At 47.6% G+C, this 13,698-nt stretch overlaps 1 protein-coding gene across 1 annotated transcript in view; it reads right to left on the reverse strand.

Annotated features, from left to right (window-relative positions):
* Positions 1-2,079: 2,079 nt before the first annotated feature.
* LOC134987562 (oocyte zinc finger protein XlCOF6-like) overlaps positions 2,080-13,698 on the reverse strand; it is a 28,817-nt gene continuing 17,198 nt past the window's right edge. Inside the window, exon 5 of the mRNA XM_063950501.1 lies at positions 2,080-5,215. Within this exon, the coding sequence (XP_063806571.1) occupies positions 3,651-5,215 (1,565 nt within the window). The 3' untranslated portion in view covers positions 2,080-3,650. The remainder of the gene's footprint in view (positions 5,216-13,698) is intronic.

The following is a 13,698-nucleotide window of genomic DNA, read 5'->3' on the forward strand; positions in this document are numbered from 1 at the left end:
CAGATGGAAGTAACCAGGACAGTAAGGAAGCAGAAGCTGCTTCTGGTACATTGACCCTGGTCATGTAGGACTGGGAGAGTCAGTAAGATTATGTAATAGGGGCCTACAGTAAGTCAGTAAGGAGGCAGAAGCTGCTTCTGGTACATGGACCCTGGTCATGTAGGGCTGGGAGTCAGTAAGATTGTGTAATAGGGGCCTACAGTAAGTCAGTAAGGAGGCAGAAGCTGCTTCTGGTTCATGGACCCTGGTCATGTAGGGCTGGGAGAGTCAGTAAGATTATGTAATAGGGGCCTACAGTTAGTCAGTAAGGAGGCAGAAGCTGCTTTTGGTACATGGACCCTGGTCATGTAGGGCTGGGAGAGTCAGTAAGATTATGTAATAGGGGCCTACAGTAAGCCAGTAAGGAGGCAGAAGCTGCTTCTGGTACATGGACCCTGGTCATGTAGGGCTGGGAGAGTCAGTAAGATTATGTAAGAGGGGCCTACAGTAAGTCAGTAAGGAGGCAGAAGCTGCTTCTGGTACATGGACCCTGGTCATGTAGGGCTGGGAGAGTCAGTAAGATTGTGTAATAGGGGCCTACAGTAAGTTAGTAAGGAGGCAGAAGCTGCTTCTGGTACATGGACCCTGGTCATGTAGAACTGGGAGAGTCAGTAAAATTATTTAATAGGTGACTACAGTAAGTCAGTAAGGAGGCAGAAGCTGCTTCTGATACATGGACCCTGGTCATGTAGGGCTGGGAGAGTCAGTAAGATTGTGTAATAGGGAACTACAGTAAGTCAGTAAGGAGGTAGATGTTGCTTCTGGTACATGGACCCTGGTCATGTAGGGCTGGGAGAGTCAGTAAGATTATGTAATAGGGGCCTACAGTAAGTCAGTAAGGAGGCAGAAGCTGCTTCTGGTACATGGACCCTGGTCATGTAGGGCTGGGAGAGTCAGTAAGATTCTGTAATAGGGGCCTACAGTAAGTCAGTAAGGAGGCAGAAGTTGCTTCTGGTACATGGACCCTGGTCATGTAGGGCTGGGAGAGTCAGTAAGATTCTGAAATAGGGGCCTACAGTAAGTCAGTAAGGAGGCAGAAGCTGCTTCTGGTACATGGACCCTGGACATGTAGGGCTAGGAGAGTCAGTAAGATTGTGTAATAGGGGCCTACAGTAAGTCAGTAAGGAGGCAGAAGCTGCTTCTGGTACATGGACCCTGGTCATGTAGGGCTGGGAGAGTCAGTAAGATTATGTAATAGGGCCTACAGTAAGTCAGTAAGGAGGCAGAAGCTGCTTCTGGTACATGGACCCTGGTCATGTAGGGCTGGGAGAGTCAGTAAGATTATGTAATAGGGCCTACAGTAAGTCAGTAAGGAGGCAGAAGCTGCTTCTGGTACATGGACCCTGGTCATGTAGGGCTGGGAGAGTCAGTAAGATTATGTAATAGGGGCCTACAGTAAGTCAGTAAGGAGGCAGAAGCTGCTTCTGGTACATGGACCCTGATAATGTAGGGCTGGGAGAGTCAGTAAGATTGTGTAATAGGGGACTACAGTAAGTCAGTAAGGAGGCAGAAGCTGCTTCTGGTACATGGACCCTGGTCATGTAGGGCTGGGAGAGTCAGTAAGATTCTGTAATAAGACCCTACAGTAAGTCAGTAAGGAGGCAGAAGCTGCTTCTGGTACATGGACCCTGGTCATGTAGGGCTGGGAGAGTCAGTAAGATTATGTAATAGGGGCCTACAGTAAGTCAGTAAAGAGGTAGAAGCTGCTTCTGGTACATGGACCCTGGTCATGTAGGGCTGGGAGAGTCAGTAAGATTATGTAATAGGGGCCTACAGTAAGTCAGTAAGGAGGCAGAAGCTGCTTCTGGTACATGGACCCTGGTCATGTAGGGCTGGGAGAGTCAGTAAGATTATGTAATAGGGGCCTACAGTAAGTCAGTAAGGAGGCAGAAGCTGCTTCTGGTACATGGACCCTGGTCATGTAGGGCTGGGAGAGTCAGTAAGATTGTGTAATAGGGGCCTACAGTAAGTCAGTAAGGAGGCAGAAGCTGCTTCTGGTACATGGACCCTGGTCATGTAGGGCTGGGAGAGTCAGTAAGATTATGTAATAGGGGCCTACAGTAAGTCAGTAAGGAGGCAGAAGCTGCTTCTGGTACATGGACCCTGGTCATGTAGGGCTGGGAGAGTCAGTAAGATTATGTAATAGGGTGCCTACAGTAAGTCAGTAAGGAGGCAGATGCTGCTTCTGGTACATGGACCCTGGTCATGTAGGGCTGGGAGAGTCAGTAAGATTATGTAATAGGGGCCTACAGTAAGTCAGTAAGGAGACAAAAGCTGCTTCTGGTACATGGACCCTGGTCATGTAGGGCTGGGAGAGTCAGTAAGATTATGTAATAGGGGCCTACAGTAAGTCAGTAAGGAGGCAGAAGCTGCTTCTGGTACATGGACCCTGGTCATGTAGGGCGGGGAGAGTCAGTAACATTATGTAATAGGGGCCTACAGTAAGTCAGTAAGGATAGCAGATGCTGCTAATTAGCAATCCTTTTTCTATCGTGCTGGGGGCTGTCCATCGCAGGGCGAGGCAGCCCAGTATGCAGACCGGCGCCTCCCCCCTTGATGAAGCAGAAATTGCGATCTCTCCACAATTTCTGCTTCATCTTAGAAACTAGTGAAGCATCCTGCCAGCTTAGCTGCACCCGCAGGATCCCCACAGCGTTCTTCTAGATTGCGATGGCTGCGTGTGATGTCATGCAGCCACAGTGAACATGCCCGTTTGTCCGCCTCCCTTTCTCGCAACACAGCACTTGCAACGCTCCATCTTCTTACTGGAAACGGAGCTTTACCCCCCACCCCGTGACTGCCTCTGCCTGATTAACAAGAAGCAATCACATTTCCTACAGCCACCTGTAGAGAATGCAGGTGCATACGCAGGACAAGCGCTGCGCATGCGTCCGCAACTTTTTCTCAATAATTCCGTTTGGATCACACACTGTAGTCTAACCTGAATTAGGTCCAGAGTCACCATCTTACAGGCAGCCGGTGGAGGGAGCAGAGAATGGGTGTTATGTGGCAGGAACGGGCTGGTTAGATAACAGCCTGTTTGCTGCATTCTGTACAAGCTACAAGCCGTGTAATTCTTTTGCTGGGAGACCCAGGTAGAGGACATTGCAGTAGTCTATGTGTGATGATACAAATGCATGTATGACTGTAGGTAGATCTTCTGAGGGAATAAAGTGCTGGAGTCTGGCTATGTTCCTCAGATGAGGATCTGATTGTGGCTGATACCTCCACCATCCAGGACACTAAGATTCTGCACATGACCAGCATTTTGTAAACCTGAACCCCCAAGTGTAAGTCTGGTTGGTAACAAAGCAGAGCTGTAGTCCTGTCCTTTGTTGGCGAACTAGCATAAGGACCTGTTTCACCAGGATTGAGTCACAGCCAACTGGCATCACCCACACCTGGAGCTCAGCGAGACATTTAGAATTGGTACTGGGTTCTCTGTACCCAGAGCAAAAGACAGATCATCTGCATAGCAGTGGTAGATGAGGGCATGACATCTGATTATTTCACCCAGTGATAGCATGTATATTGCAAAAAGCACAGGACATAAGATAAGAATAAGAACCTTGAAGAACAACGCATGGCAATGATAAGTATACTCCAGAAGATTAAAATGGCTTCTCACCTGTGTGACTTCTCTGGTGTGTAACAAGATATGATTTCTGTGTAAAACATTTCCCACACTCAGAACATGGAAATGGCTTCTCACCTGTGTGACTTCTGTGATGTATAACAAGACATGATTTCTGTGTAAAACATTTCCCACACTCAGAGCAAGAAAATGGCTTCTCACCTGTGTGACTTCTCTGATGTTTAACAAGATCTGATATCTGTGTAAAACATTTCCCACACTCAGAACAGGAATATGGCTTCTCACCTGTGTGACTTCTCTGATGTTTAACAAGATCTGATTTCCGGGCAAAACATTTCCCACACTCAGAACATGGAAATGGCTTCTCACCTGTGTGACTTAGCTGATGTCTAACAAGTTGTGATTTCCGTGAAAAACATTTCTCACACTCAGAGCAAGAAAATGGCTTCTCACCTGTGTGACTTCTCTGATGTCTAACAAGCTCTATTTTGTCTGCAAAACATTTCCCACACTCAGAACATGGAAATGGCTTCTCACCTGTGTGACTTAGCTGATGTCTAACAAGTTGTGATTTCCGGGCAAAACATTTCCCACACTCAGAACATGGAAATGGCTTCTCATCTGTGTGACTTCTGTGATGTATAACAAGATATGATTTCTGTGTAAAACATTTCCCACACTCAGAGCAAGAAAATGGCTTCTCACCTGTGTGACTTCTCTGATGTTTAACAAGATCTGATTTCCGGGCAAAACATTTCCCACACTCAGAACATGGAAATGGCTTCTCACCTGTGTGACTTAGCTGATGTGTAACAAGTTGTGATTTCCAGATAAAACATTTCCCACACTCAGAACATGGAAATGGCCTCTCACCTGTGTGACTTCTCTGATGTCTAGCAAGTTGTGATTTATGTGCAAAATGTTTCCCACACTCAGAACATGGAAATGGTGATGTACCTGTGTGACTACTCTTATGTGCATCAAGAGTTGATTTGTATGTAAAACATTTCCCACACTCAGAACAGGAATATGGTTTTTCACTTGTATGCAATCTCTTATGTATTAGAAGTGATTTGTATGTAAAACAGTTCCCGCACTCAGAACATGGAAATGGATTCTCACCTGTGTGACTTCGCTGATGTGTAACAAGTTGTGAGTTCCGGGTAAAACATTTCCCGCACGCAGAGCATGAAAATGGCCGCTCACCTGTGTGTCTTCCCTGATGTGTAACAAGAGCTGACTTGTATGTAAAACATTTTCCACACTCAGAACATGGAAATGGCCTCTCACCTGCCTTAGCTGGCTGATGAGTAATAAGGTTTGTGTTCTGTGTAAAACATATGGCATCTATAGAACAGGGAAACACTGTATCTACTCTCAGAGCTGTAACAGATGCACCAATATCAGAGTGATCAGGAGAACATTTCCCAGGATCAGAGGGATCAGCTGATAGAGCTGGATGTATAATTGGGGTAATGGGGTTATCTCCTGGGGAATCCTGTCTACTGTCATTATCTTTTATGTCACAATCCGGGGATAACATTAGATGTCCTTCTGAGATATTCCTGCTTGTGTGTCCACCTGCTGGAAATAAAATACATTATAGAAATACAAAAATGAGAACACACAATAACAAATGTAATATTATAATAAGACTTAGATATATCTCTCTCTTGTACTGGTAACTAACCATGAAGTATAAATGGAGATGTAGTCACTCGCTAAGTCCTATGTCAGCACCAATGTAAAACAATGGATGGGGAACATATCGTATGAATTGGAGATTCTAGATGAACAATAACATCAGTCATATGAGCTGATGGATCAGAGAAATGTCTCCTAACGTTACTCCTGGAAGCATTGGTAAGGTAGCATTCCTTTATGTGTGTGCTCATACGCTGGTAAGCCTGTACATGTGTTACTCACCCTTATATAAGATATATTGCTACAGCAGAGTAGGTGTGGAACAAGGTACTTTACATGCAATACACCATATGATATCCTGTAATCATCATCATCTGCTAGGTTATAATCCACTGTTACACCCCCATCATCAGTGTCTTACCTCTATATTCTCAATAGTAATAAGGATGATGTGTGTACGGTAAGTATGATATAGAGAATTACATATCAGGATCTATACAGCTGCCGCCATACTTCTGCTTCTCATACGTGTGCTACTGGCAGCAGTGAACATCTGAGTGAGAGTGCAGGGAAGACAGCAGAGTCTGATGAGAAAGAGATTAGATCTGCCTTTGCAGGGATGTACCACACCTGTCACCCCTGCTAGCATATAAAATAATAAATAAGAGGGGCCTGAGTCCATCCAGAGGTGCTTTCTGGAGCTCTCCTCACTAAGTGGCTTCTTATCTACCCTACCTGATAGCTCTCAGCTGCCGCTGGGACTAAGACCCAATCTATTATCACTCCAGCAGATAAATAACACTTAACTGGGCCATTTGCAAACCGCACTTTTTTTTACCTCACTTCCGGGGGGGGGGATTCCCCCGTTTTTTAACAATTGTTCAATAAAGTTTTTTATAAATAACAAGATAGGCTAAACCAGTGATATCCTCGATAAAGGGCGTGCAGCCCGAAACGTGTTGGAAGCATTCACACGGTCCGTGCACTCTCAGCCACACAGAGCGCACATAAGAAGATATCCTCCGTCCGTCCCTACAAGCCGGGATCCCGAGCGTCTGCAGCCGCACAGCTCGGCACACAGGAGACGCGGCTAAAACAAACAGCTGTTTGCGGAGAAATAACAGCCAGGAGTGAAGATCCCGTTCCACCTCCGCCAAGTACAAGGTGGGTAGTATAGGGACAGATAGGTTTTTCTTGCCATCCTGCACAGAGACATTAACGGAGCTACGAGCCGGTAATACAGATATCCAGCAGGACCAATAAAAAATACAAAAGGGGCTGTAAACATTTACTAATCCTTTTTATTATTACAGGTATTGCACTGCAGTATTGCAACAATTATTTGTTGCAATACACTTTATACACTGTTACAAGCGCCTTGTTCTTAAACACATTACCATTTTCACTCTGCTGTAAACATCTTGCTGTATTGGTGTTGCCACTAGCAATAGGGAACAGTCTTTTTTTAAGACTGGGTGAATAAACATCTGCCTCAAGATGACCGCTGCAATACACTTTATACACTGTTACAAGCGCCTTGTTCTTAAACACATTGGCCCTCATTCCGAGTTGTTCGCTCGGTATTTTTCATCGCATCGCAGTGAGAATTCTCTTAGTGCGCATGCGTAATGTTCGCACAGCGCATGCGCCAAGTAACTTTACTATGAAGAAAGTATTTTTACTCACGGCTTTTTCATCGCTCCGGCGATCGCATTGTGATTGACAGGAAATGGGTGTTACTGGGCGGAAACACGGCGTTTTAGGGGCGTGTGGCTGAAAACGCTACCGTTTCCGGAAAAAACGCAGGCGTGTCTGGAGAAACGGTGGGAGTGCTTGGGCAAACGCTGGGTGTGTTTATGACGTCAGCCGGGACCGAAAAGCACAGAATTGATCGCACAGGCAGAGTAAGTCTGGAGTTACTCTAAAACTGCTAACTCGGTTTTGATCGCAATATTGCGCATACATCGGTCGCACATTTAAGAAGTTTAGATTCACTCCCAGTAGGCGGCGGCTTAGCGTGTGTAACTCTGCTGAAATCGCCTTGCGAGCGAACAACTCGGAATGAGGGCCATTGTCAGTATCCTTTTTTTTGCTCAGGGCTGCTCAGACACGAAAAATCCCAGTAACAGCGCGGTTTCTCTTATTTTTAAGAGTGAAAATGGTATAATACCTCTGGAGGCTCACAGCCCTCCTCTTTTTATCTTACTCCAATACACATACCACAGGGGGTAAGTCCACCGTGCTGTTCTCAACCAATCAATGTTTATCCATGTGATGTGCATGCCTTGGCGACATGCACAGCTAACATTGTTCTCTATGGACGGTAGGGAGTAGTCACTCTCCTTTGACCGTCCCATCCTGGAGGATTGGTATCCGCCCTGGTGACGCTCAGTCTAGGCTGGGGGAAGTTTTCCCATCTAAACTACTTCCAGGAATCTGCCCGGGTACCCAGCTCACCATCTGCAGCCTAAAATTGGGCTCCAGAAATGGTCAGCCTAAATCCCCGGTCATGCTTTCCTGCCCACCGAGGGTGATCCCTACGGAGCTCCAGAAAACCACTCAGCTTGTTTTAAAGCTGAGCTGCTCCTCTCTCTCCCTATGATACCTCCATGTGGGAGGCTAGAGAGGAAGGCATTCCATTTTGGGGGTAAAGTACTGGGGGAATCCACCAGCCTACACCAGGCATGTCCAAATTGCGGCCCTCCAGCTGTTGTGAAACTACATATCCCAGCAAGCCCTGACAGTTTTGCTGTCATAGAATGCTAAAGCTGTGTCAGGGCATGCTGGGATGTATAGTTTCTCAACAGCTGGAGGGCAGCAGTTTGGACATGCCTGGCCTACACAGTAATGGATTCCCCCCTCCTGGGACACACAACCAAGTGCATTCCACCTTAAATACAATTCAAATACACTATACACATTGGCCCTCATTTCGAGTTGTTCATTCGCTAGCTGTTTTTAGCAGCCGTGCAAACGCTAAGCCGCCACTCTCTGGGAGTTTATGTTAGCTTAGCAGAAGTGCGATCGAAAGGATCGCAGCGCGGCTACAATATTTTTTTGTGCAGCTTCAGGGTAGCTTCAGACACTACTCCTAGCTTGCGATCACTTCAGACTGTTCAGTTTTTGTTTTGATGTCACAAACACGCCCTGCGTTCGGCCAGCTACACCTGCATTTTTCCTGGCACGCCTGCGTTTTTTTGAACACTCCCTGAAAATGGTCAGTTGACACCCAGTAATGCCCTCTTCCTGTCAATCACTCTGCGGCCAGCAGTGCGACTGAAAAGCGTCGCTATACCTTGTGTGAAACTACATCGATCGTTGTAAAAGAACGCCGTGCGTGCGCATTGCGCATGCGCAGAAGTGCCGTTTTTTTTGCCTGATCGCTGCGCAACGAACGAAAGCTGCTTGCGAACTCGGAATGACCCACATTGTTGCTTAATATATATATATATATATATATATATATATATATATATATATATATATATATATATACACACACACACATATACATACACACACACACACAGTGTACGCAAATACGTGTTATAGCGTGTATTTTACCCAGATCTGAGGACGGGGACTCACTTTTCAAAAACGTGTGGGTCCCCGAGGACGCGCTCCGCTGCAGCCAATTCCTGGCTCTCAATTGACTGCGCTTCCTGCCTGTAAAAGAGGAGGTGGAGCCTTACCACTACCAGTCCTCTGGCGGTGCCTCCCCCTCCTAGTCACATGCAGCCGCGGATTCACACAGGGGCCGGGCAGAAAGTGAAGACGGCTCCACGGCTGCTCTACGCTGTGCTGAAGGTGTGAGGTGAACGCCGGAGACAGCGTAAGTGCTGTGGTGTAGGGTAAGTAGCCTAGGAGCGGGTGGCTGAATTTGGGTGGTGGCTTTCCTTGCATGCCTTGTGTGTCTTCTGGGAGTGTCATGGGCTTGTAGCCCGACCTCAGTGGTTGTTTCAGGCATCCACTACAGTAAGTTTCCCTGATATTCCCAGCGCCATTCACAAATAGACCAAGCTAAGGATCTATGAGAATATAACATGAATCAATTGTGCAGGCACTGCTGCTACCTGTGGTGCACCCGTTACTTCTGGGATCATCCAGTCAAGCTGCCTAAAACGTCTGCTTCCGTCAAAAGTATTTATACAAGTGATCTGAGCCCGGGCTACATCATATAAGGCTAGAAATGAGAAACCACACCGGCATCCTAAATCGCAGCACTGCCTACGTCTAACCCTCCCACACACAGCCTAACCCTAACCTCCCCCCAGCAGTGCCTAAACCTAACCCCCTTACCCACAGCCTAAGCCTAACCCTAACCTCCCCCCAGCAGTGCCTAAACCTAACCCCCCTTACCCACAGCCTAACCCTAACCTCCCCCCAGCAGTGCCTAAACCTAACCCCCTTACCCACAGCCTAACCCTAACCTCCCCCCAGCAGTGCCTAAACCTAACCCCCCTTACCCACAGCCTAACCCTAACCTCCCCCCAGCAGTGCCTAAACCTAACCCCCCTTACCCACAGCCTAACCCTAACCTCCCCCCAGCAGTGCCTAAACCTAACCCCCTTACCCACAGCCTAACCCTAACCCCCCCCCCCAGCAGTGCCTAAACCTAACCCCCCTTACCCACAGCCTAAACCTAACCTCCCCCCAGCAGTGCCTAAACCTACCCCCTTACCCACAGCCTAAACCTAACCTCCCCCCAGCAGTGCATAAACATAACCCTCCTTACCCACAGCCTAAACCTAACCTACCCCAGCAGTGCCTAAACCTAACCCTCCTTATCCACAGCCTAAACCTAACCTCCCCCCAGCAGTGACTAAATCTACCCCCCCTTACTCACAGCCTAAACATATCCTCCCCCAGCATTGCCTAAACCTAACCCCCCCTTACCCACAGCCTAACCCTAACCCCCCTTACTCACAGCCTAAACCTAACCTCCCCCCAGCAGTGCCTAAACCTAACCCTCCTTATCCACAGCCTAAACCTAACCTCCCCCCAGCAGTGACTAAACCTACCCCCCCCCTTACCCACAGCCTAAACCTAACCCCCCTTACTCACAGCCTAAACCTAACCTCCCCCCAGCAGTGCCTAAACCTAACCCTCCTTATCCACAGCCTAAACCTAACCTCCCCCCAGCAGTGACTAAACCTACCCCCCCTTACTCACAGCCTAAACATATCCTCCCCCAGCATTGCCTAAACCTAACCCCCCCTTACCCACAGCCTAACCCTAACTTCCCCCCAGCAATGCTTAAACCTAGCCCCCCCTTACCCACAGACTAAACCTAACCTCCCCCCAGCAGTGCCTAAACCTAACCCCCCTTACCCACAGCCTAAACCTAACCTCCCCCCAGCAGTGCCTAAACCTAAGCCCCCCTTACCCACAGCCTAACCCTAACCTCCACCCAACAGTGCCTAAACCTAACCACCCTTACCCACAGCCTAACCCTAACCTCCACCCAACAGTGCCTAAACCTAACCACCCTTACCCACAGCCTAACCGAACCTCTCCCCAGCAGTGCCTAAACCTAACCCCCCTTACCCACAGCCTAACCCTAACCTCCCCCCAGCAGTGCCTAAACTTAACCCCCCTTACCCACAACCTAACCCTAACCTCCATTAGAACACTGGAGTGATGGTTGCTGGAAATGGGCCTCTATACAACTCTGTAGATATTCCATTAAAAACCATACGTTTGCAGCTAGTACAGTGATTTACCACATCAACAATGTATAGAGTGTATTTCTGATTAATTTAATGTTATCTTCATTGAAAAAAACAGTGCTTTTCCTTAAAAAAAAAAAAAAAAAAAAAGGACATTTCTAAGTGACCCCAAACTTTTGAACGGTAATGTATGATCCGGGGTATCTGAAGATGTGAACCGGACCATTAGCTCAGGAGATCCAATTAAAATGTTCTGGCATGGAACCTTCCATACTGGATCGCCTCGTATGAGGCTTAGATCTTTACCAACAATCTTATGCAAAGATGGATGGAGATCCGATTCAGTCGTAGAACCGCTCGGACCACATCCTGGAGCGTCCTTGCCTTGTCCTCTAGGAGGAATACTTTCTGAGCCACTGCATTGAGAAACATTCCCAGTAATAGGAGCTGCTGAGTAGGCTCCAGGTGGGATCCACCTATGATGTGACAGAAGCTGAATAGTGCGGCCTATATTGAGCAACAGAAGCTCCCTGGATCTAGCCTTTATCAAGAGCTCGTCTAGGTAAGGGACAATACTGATCCCCTAGACTCAGAGCTGGAACATTATCTCTGCCATCACCTTTGTGAAGACCCTCAGAGCTGTGGACAGGCCGAAGGGTAGCGCCTGGAACTGGTAGTGATCGTTCAGCAGGGCAAACCGTAGGTAAGCCTGGTGAGGCGGCCAAATCGGGATATGGAGATAAGCGTCCTCTATATCCATGAACTCCTGTTCTTCCAGATCCGCAATCACTGCTCACAAGGATTCCATCTTGAACTTGAAAACCTTTAGATAAGGGTTCAAGGATTTTAGATTCAAAATGGGCTTTACTGAACCATCCGGTTTTGGTACCACAAACAGGTTGGAGTAGTAACCCTTTCCCTGTTGTAGTGGCACTGGAACAATGACTTGGGACTGGGCCTACTTTAGCATGGCCTGTTGCAGCGTAACTCATGTATCTTCCTAAACTGGTAAGCTTGATTTGAAAAATCGTTGGGGAGGAGAACTGTTTAACTCCAGCTTGTAGTCCTGAGAAATGGGATCACTTTATCCAGGCATCCTGGCAGGAGCTTTCCCAGATGCGGTTGAAGTAATGCATTCGAACTCCCACCTCGAGATCCCATCAGGATGGGGGGTCACCATCATGCTGAGGCCCTAGTGGAAACTGAACTGGTGCTTTGTTCCCAAGAACCTGCGGAAGCTGTTTTTTTTTTTGTCTTACCTCTAGTGCCTCTCGCCGCGTTTCAGGTGCATCTGGCTCTTGATCTGAACCTGGCAGTCCGAAAGGACTGGGTAGAAAGCCCTGGGTAGGAACGCTTAGCCGGCAGAGCCCCAGAGGGGAGAAACGTGGATTTCTCCGCAGTAACCTTTGAAATTCACGTATCCAAATCAACCCCGAATGGCCACTCCCCTGAAAAAGGAAGAGACTCCACACTGCGCTTGGTATCTACGTCTGCTATCCACTGACACAGCCACAAAGCTCTGCGCGTCGACACTGCCATGGCAGTAGTCCTAGTGTTAATAGCACCTATCTCCTTGAGAGAGTCACACAGGACGCGTGCACTGTCCTGATTGTGCTTTATGAGAGTCACTGTAGTTACCAGGGAAATATCTCCTGCAAGGACCTCTTGAATTTGACCCGCCCATGTGTGAATGGCATGTGTCATCCAGCAACCCGCTTTCACAGGTCTTTGTGATACACCAGCTGCTGTGTAAAATAGGATTTTAATTACCTACCGGTAAATCCTTTTCTCGTAGTCCGTAGAGGATGCTGGGGTCCATTTCATTCCATGGGGTAAAGACGGGTCCACTAGGAGCCAAGGGCACTTAAAGAATTTAATAGTGTGGGCTGGCTCCTCCTTCTATGCCCCTCCTACCAGACTCAGTCTAGAAACTGTGCCGGGGGAGACAGACATACTTCGAGAGAAGGATATACAAGGACAGTGGTGAGATTCGAACCAGCACACACATAACAAGAGGAAAGCCATGCTAAGCAAACCTGAACAGGAACAGCAACAGCTGAACCAACAATACTTAACCTAGTAAATATGCAGGAAAACACAAAGCACTGGGCGGGCGCCCAGCATTCTCTACGGATTACGAGAAAAGGATTTACCGGTAGGTAATTAAAATCCTATTTTCTCTTACATCCTAGAGGATACTGGGGTTCCATTTAGTACCATGGGGATGTACCAAAGCTCCCAAACCGGGTGAGAGAGTGCTGAGGTTCCTGTAGAACACACTGACCAAACTAAAGGTCCTCAGAGGCCAAAGTATCGAACTTGTAGAACTTCGCAAACGTGTTCGAACCTGACCAGGTAGCCGCTCGGCAAAGTTGTAAAGTCAAGACACCCCAGGCAGCCGCCCAGGAAGAACCCACTGAATGAGTAGAGTGGGCCTGTACAGATCTTAAAACCGGCAATCCTGCCATGGAATAAGCATGCTGGATAGTAAGCCTGATCCAGCGAGCAATTGTCTGCTTAGACACACAATCTTATTGGGATCATAAAGCACAAATAGCGCATCCGATTTCCTGTGATGAGCTGTCCGCTTTACATACACCTTCAAGGCCCTCACAACATCCAAGGCCCATGAAGTAGCCGAGGTGTCAGTAGCCACTGACAATAAGTTGGTTGATATGAAAAGCCGACACAACCTTAGGAATAAATTGCTGACGCGTTCTGAGTTTAGCTCTATCCTCATGGAATATTAAG

Source organism: Pseudophryne corroboree, unplaced genomic scaffold (assembly GCF_028390025.1).
Source record: "Pseudophryne corroboree isolate aPseCor3 unplaced genomic scaffold, aPseCor3.hap2 scaffold_1008, whole genome shotgun sequence".
Lineage (NCBI taxonomy): Eukaryota > Metazoa > Chordata > Amphibia > Anura > Myobatrachidae > Pseudophryne > Pseudophryne corroboree.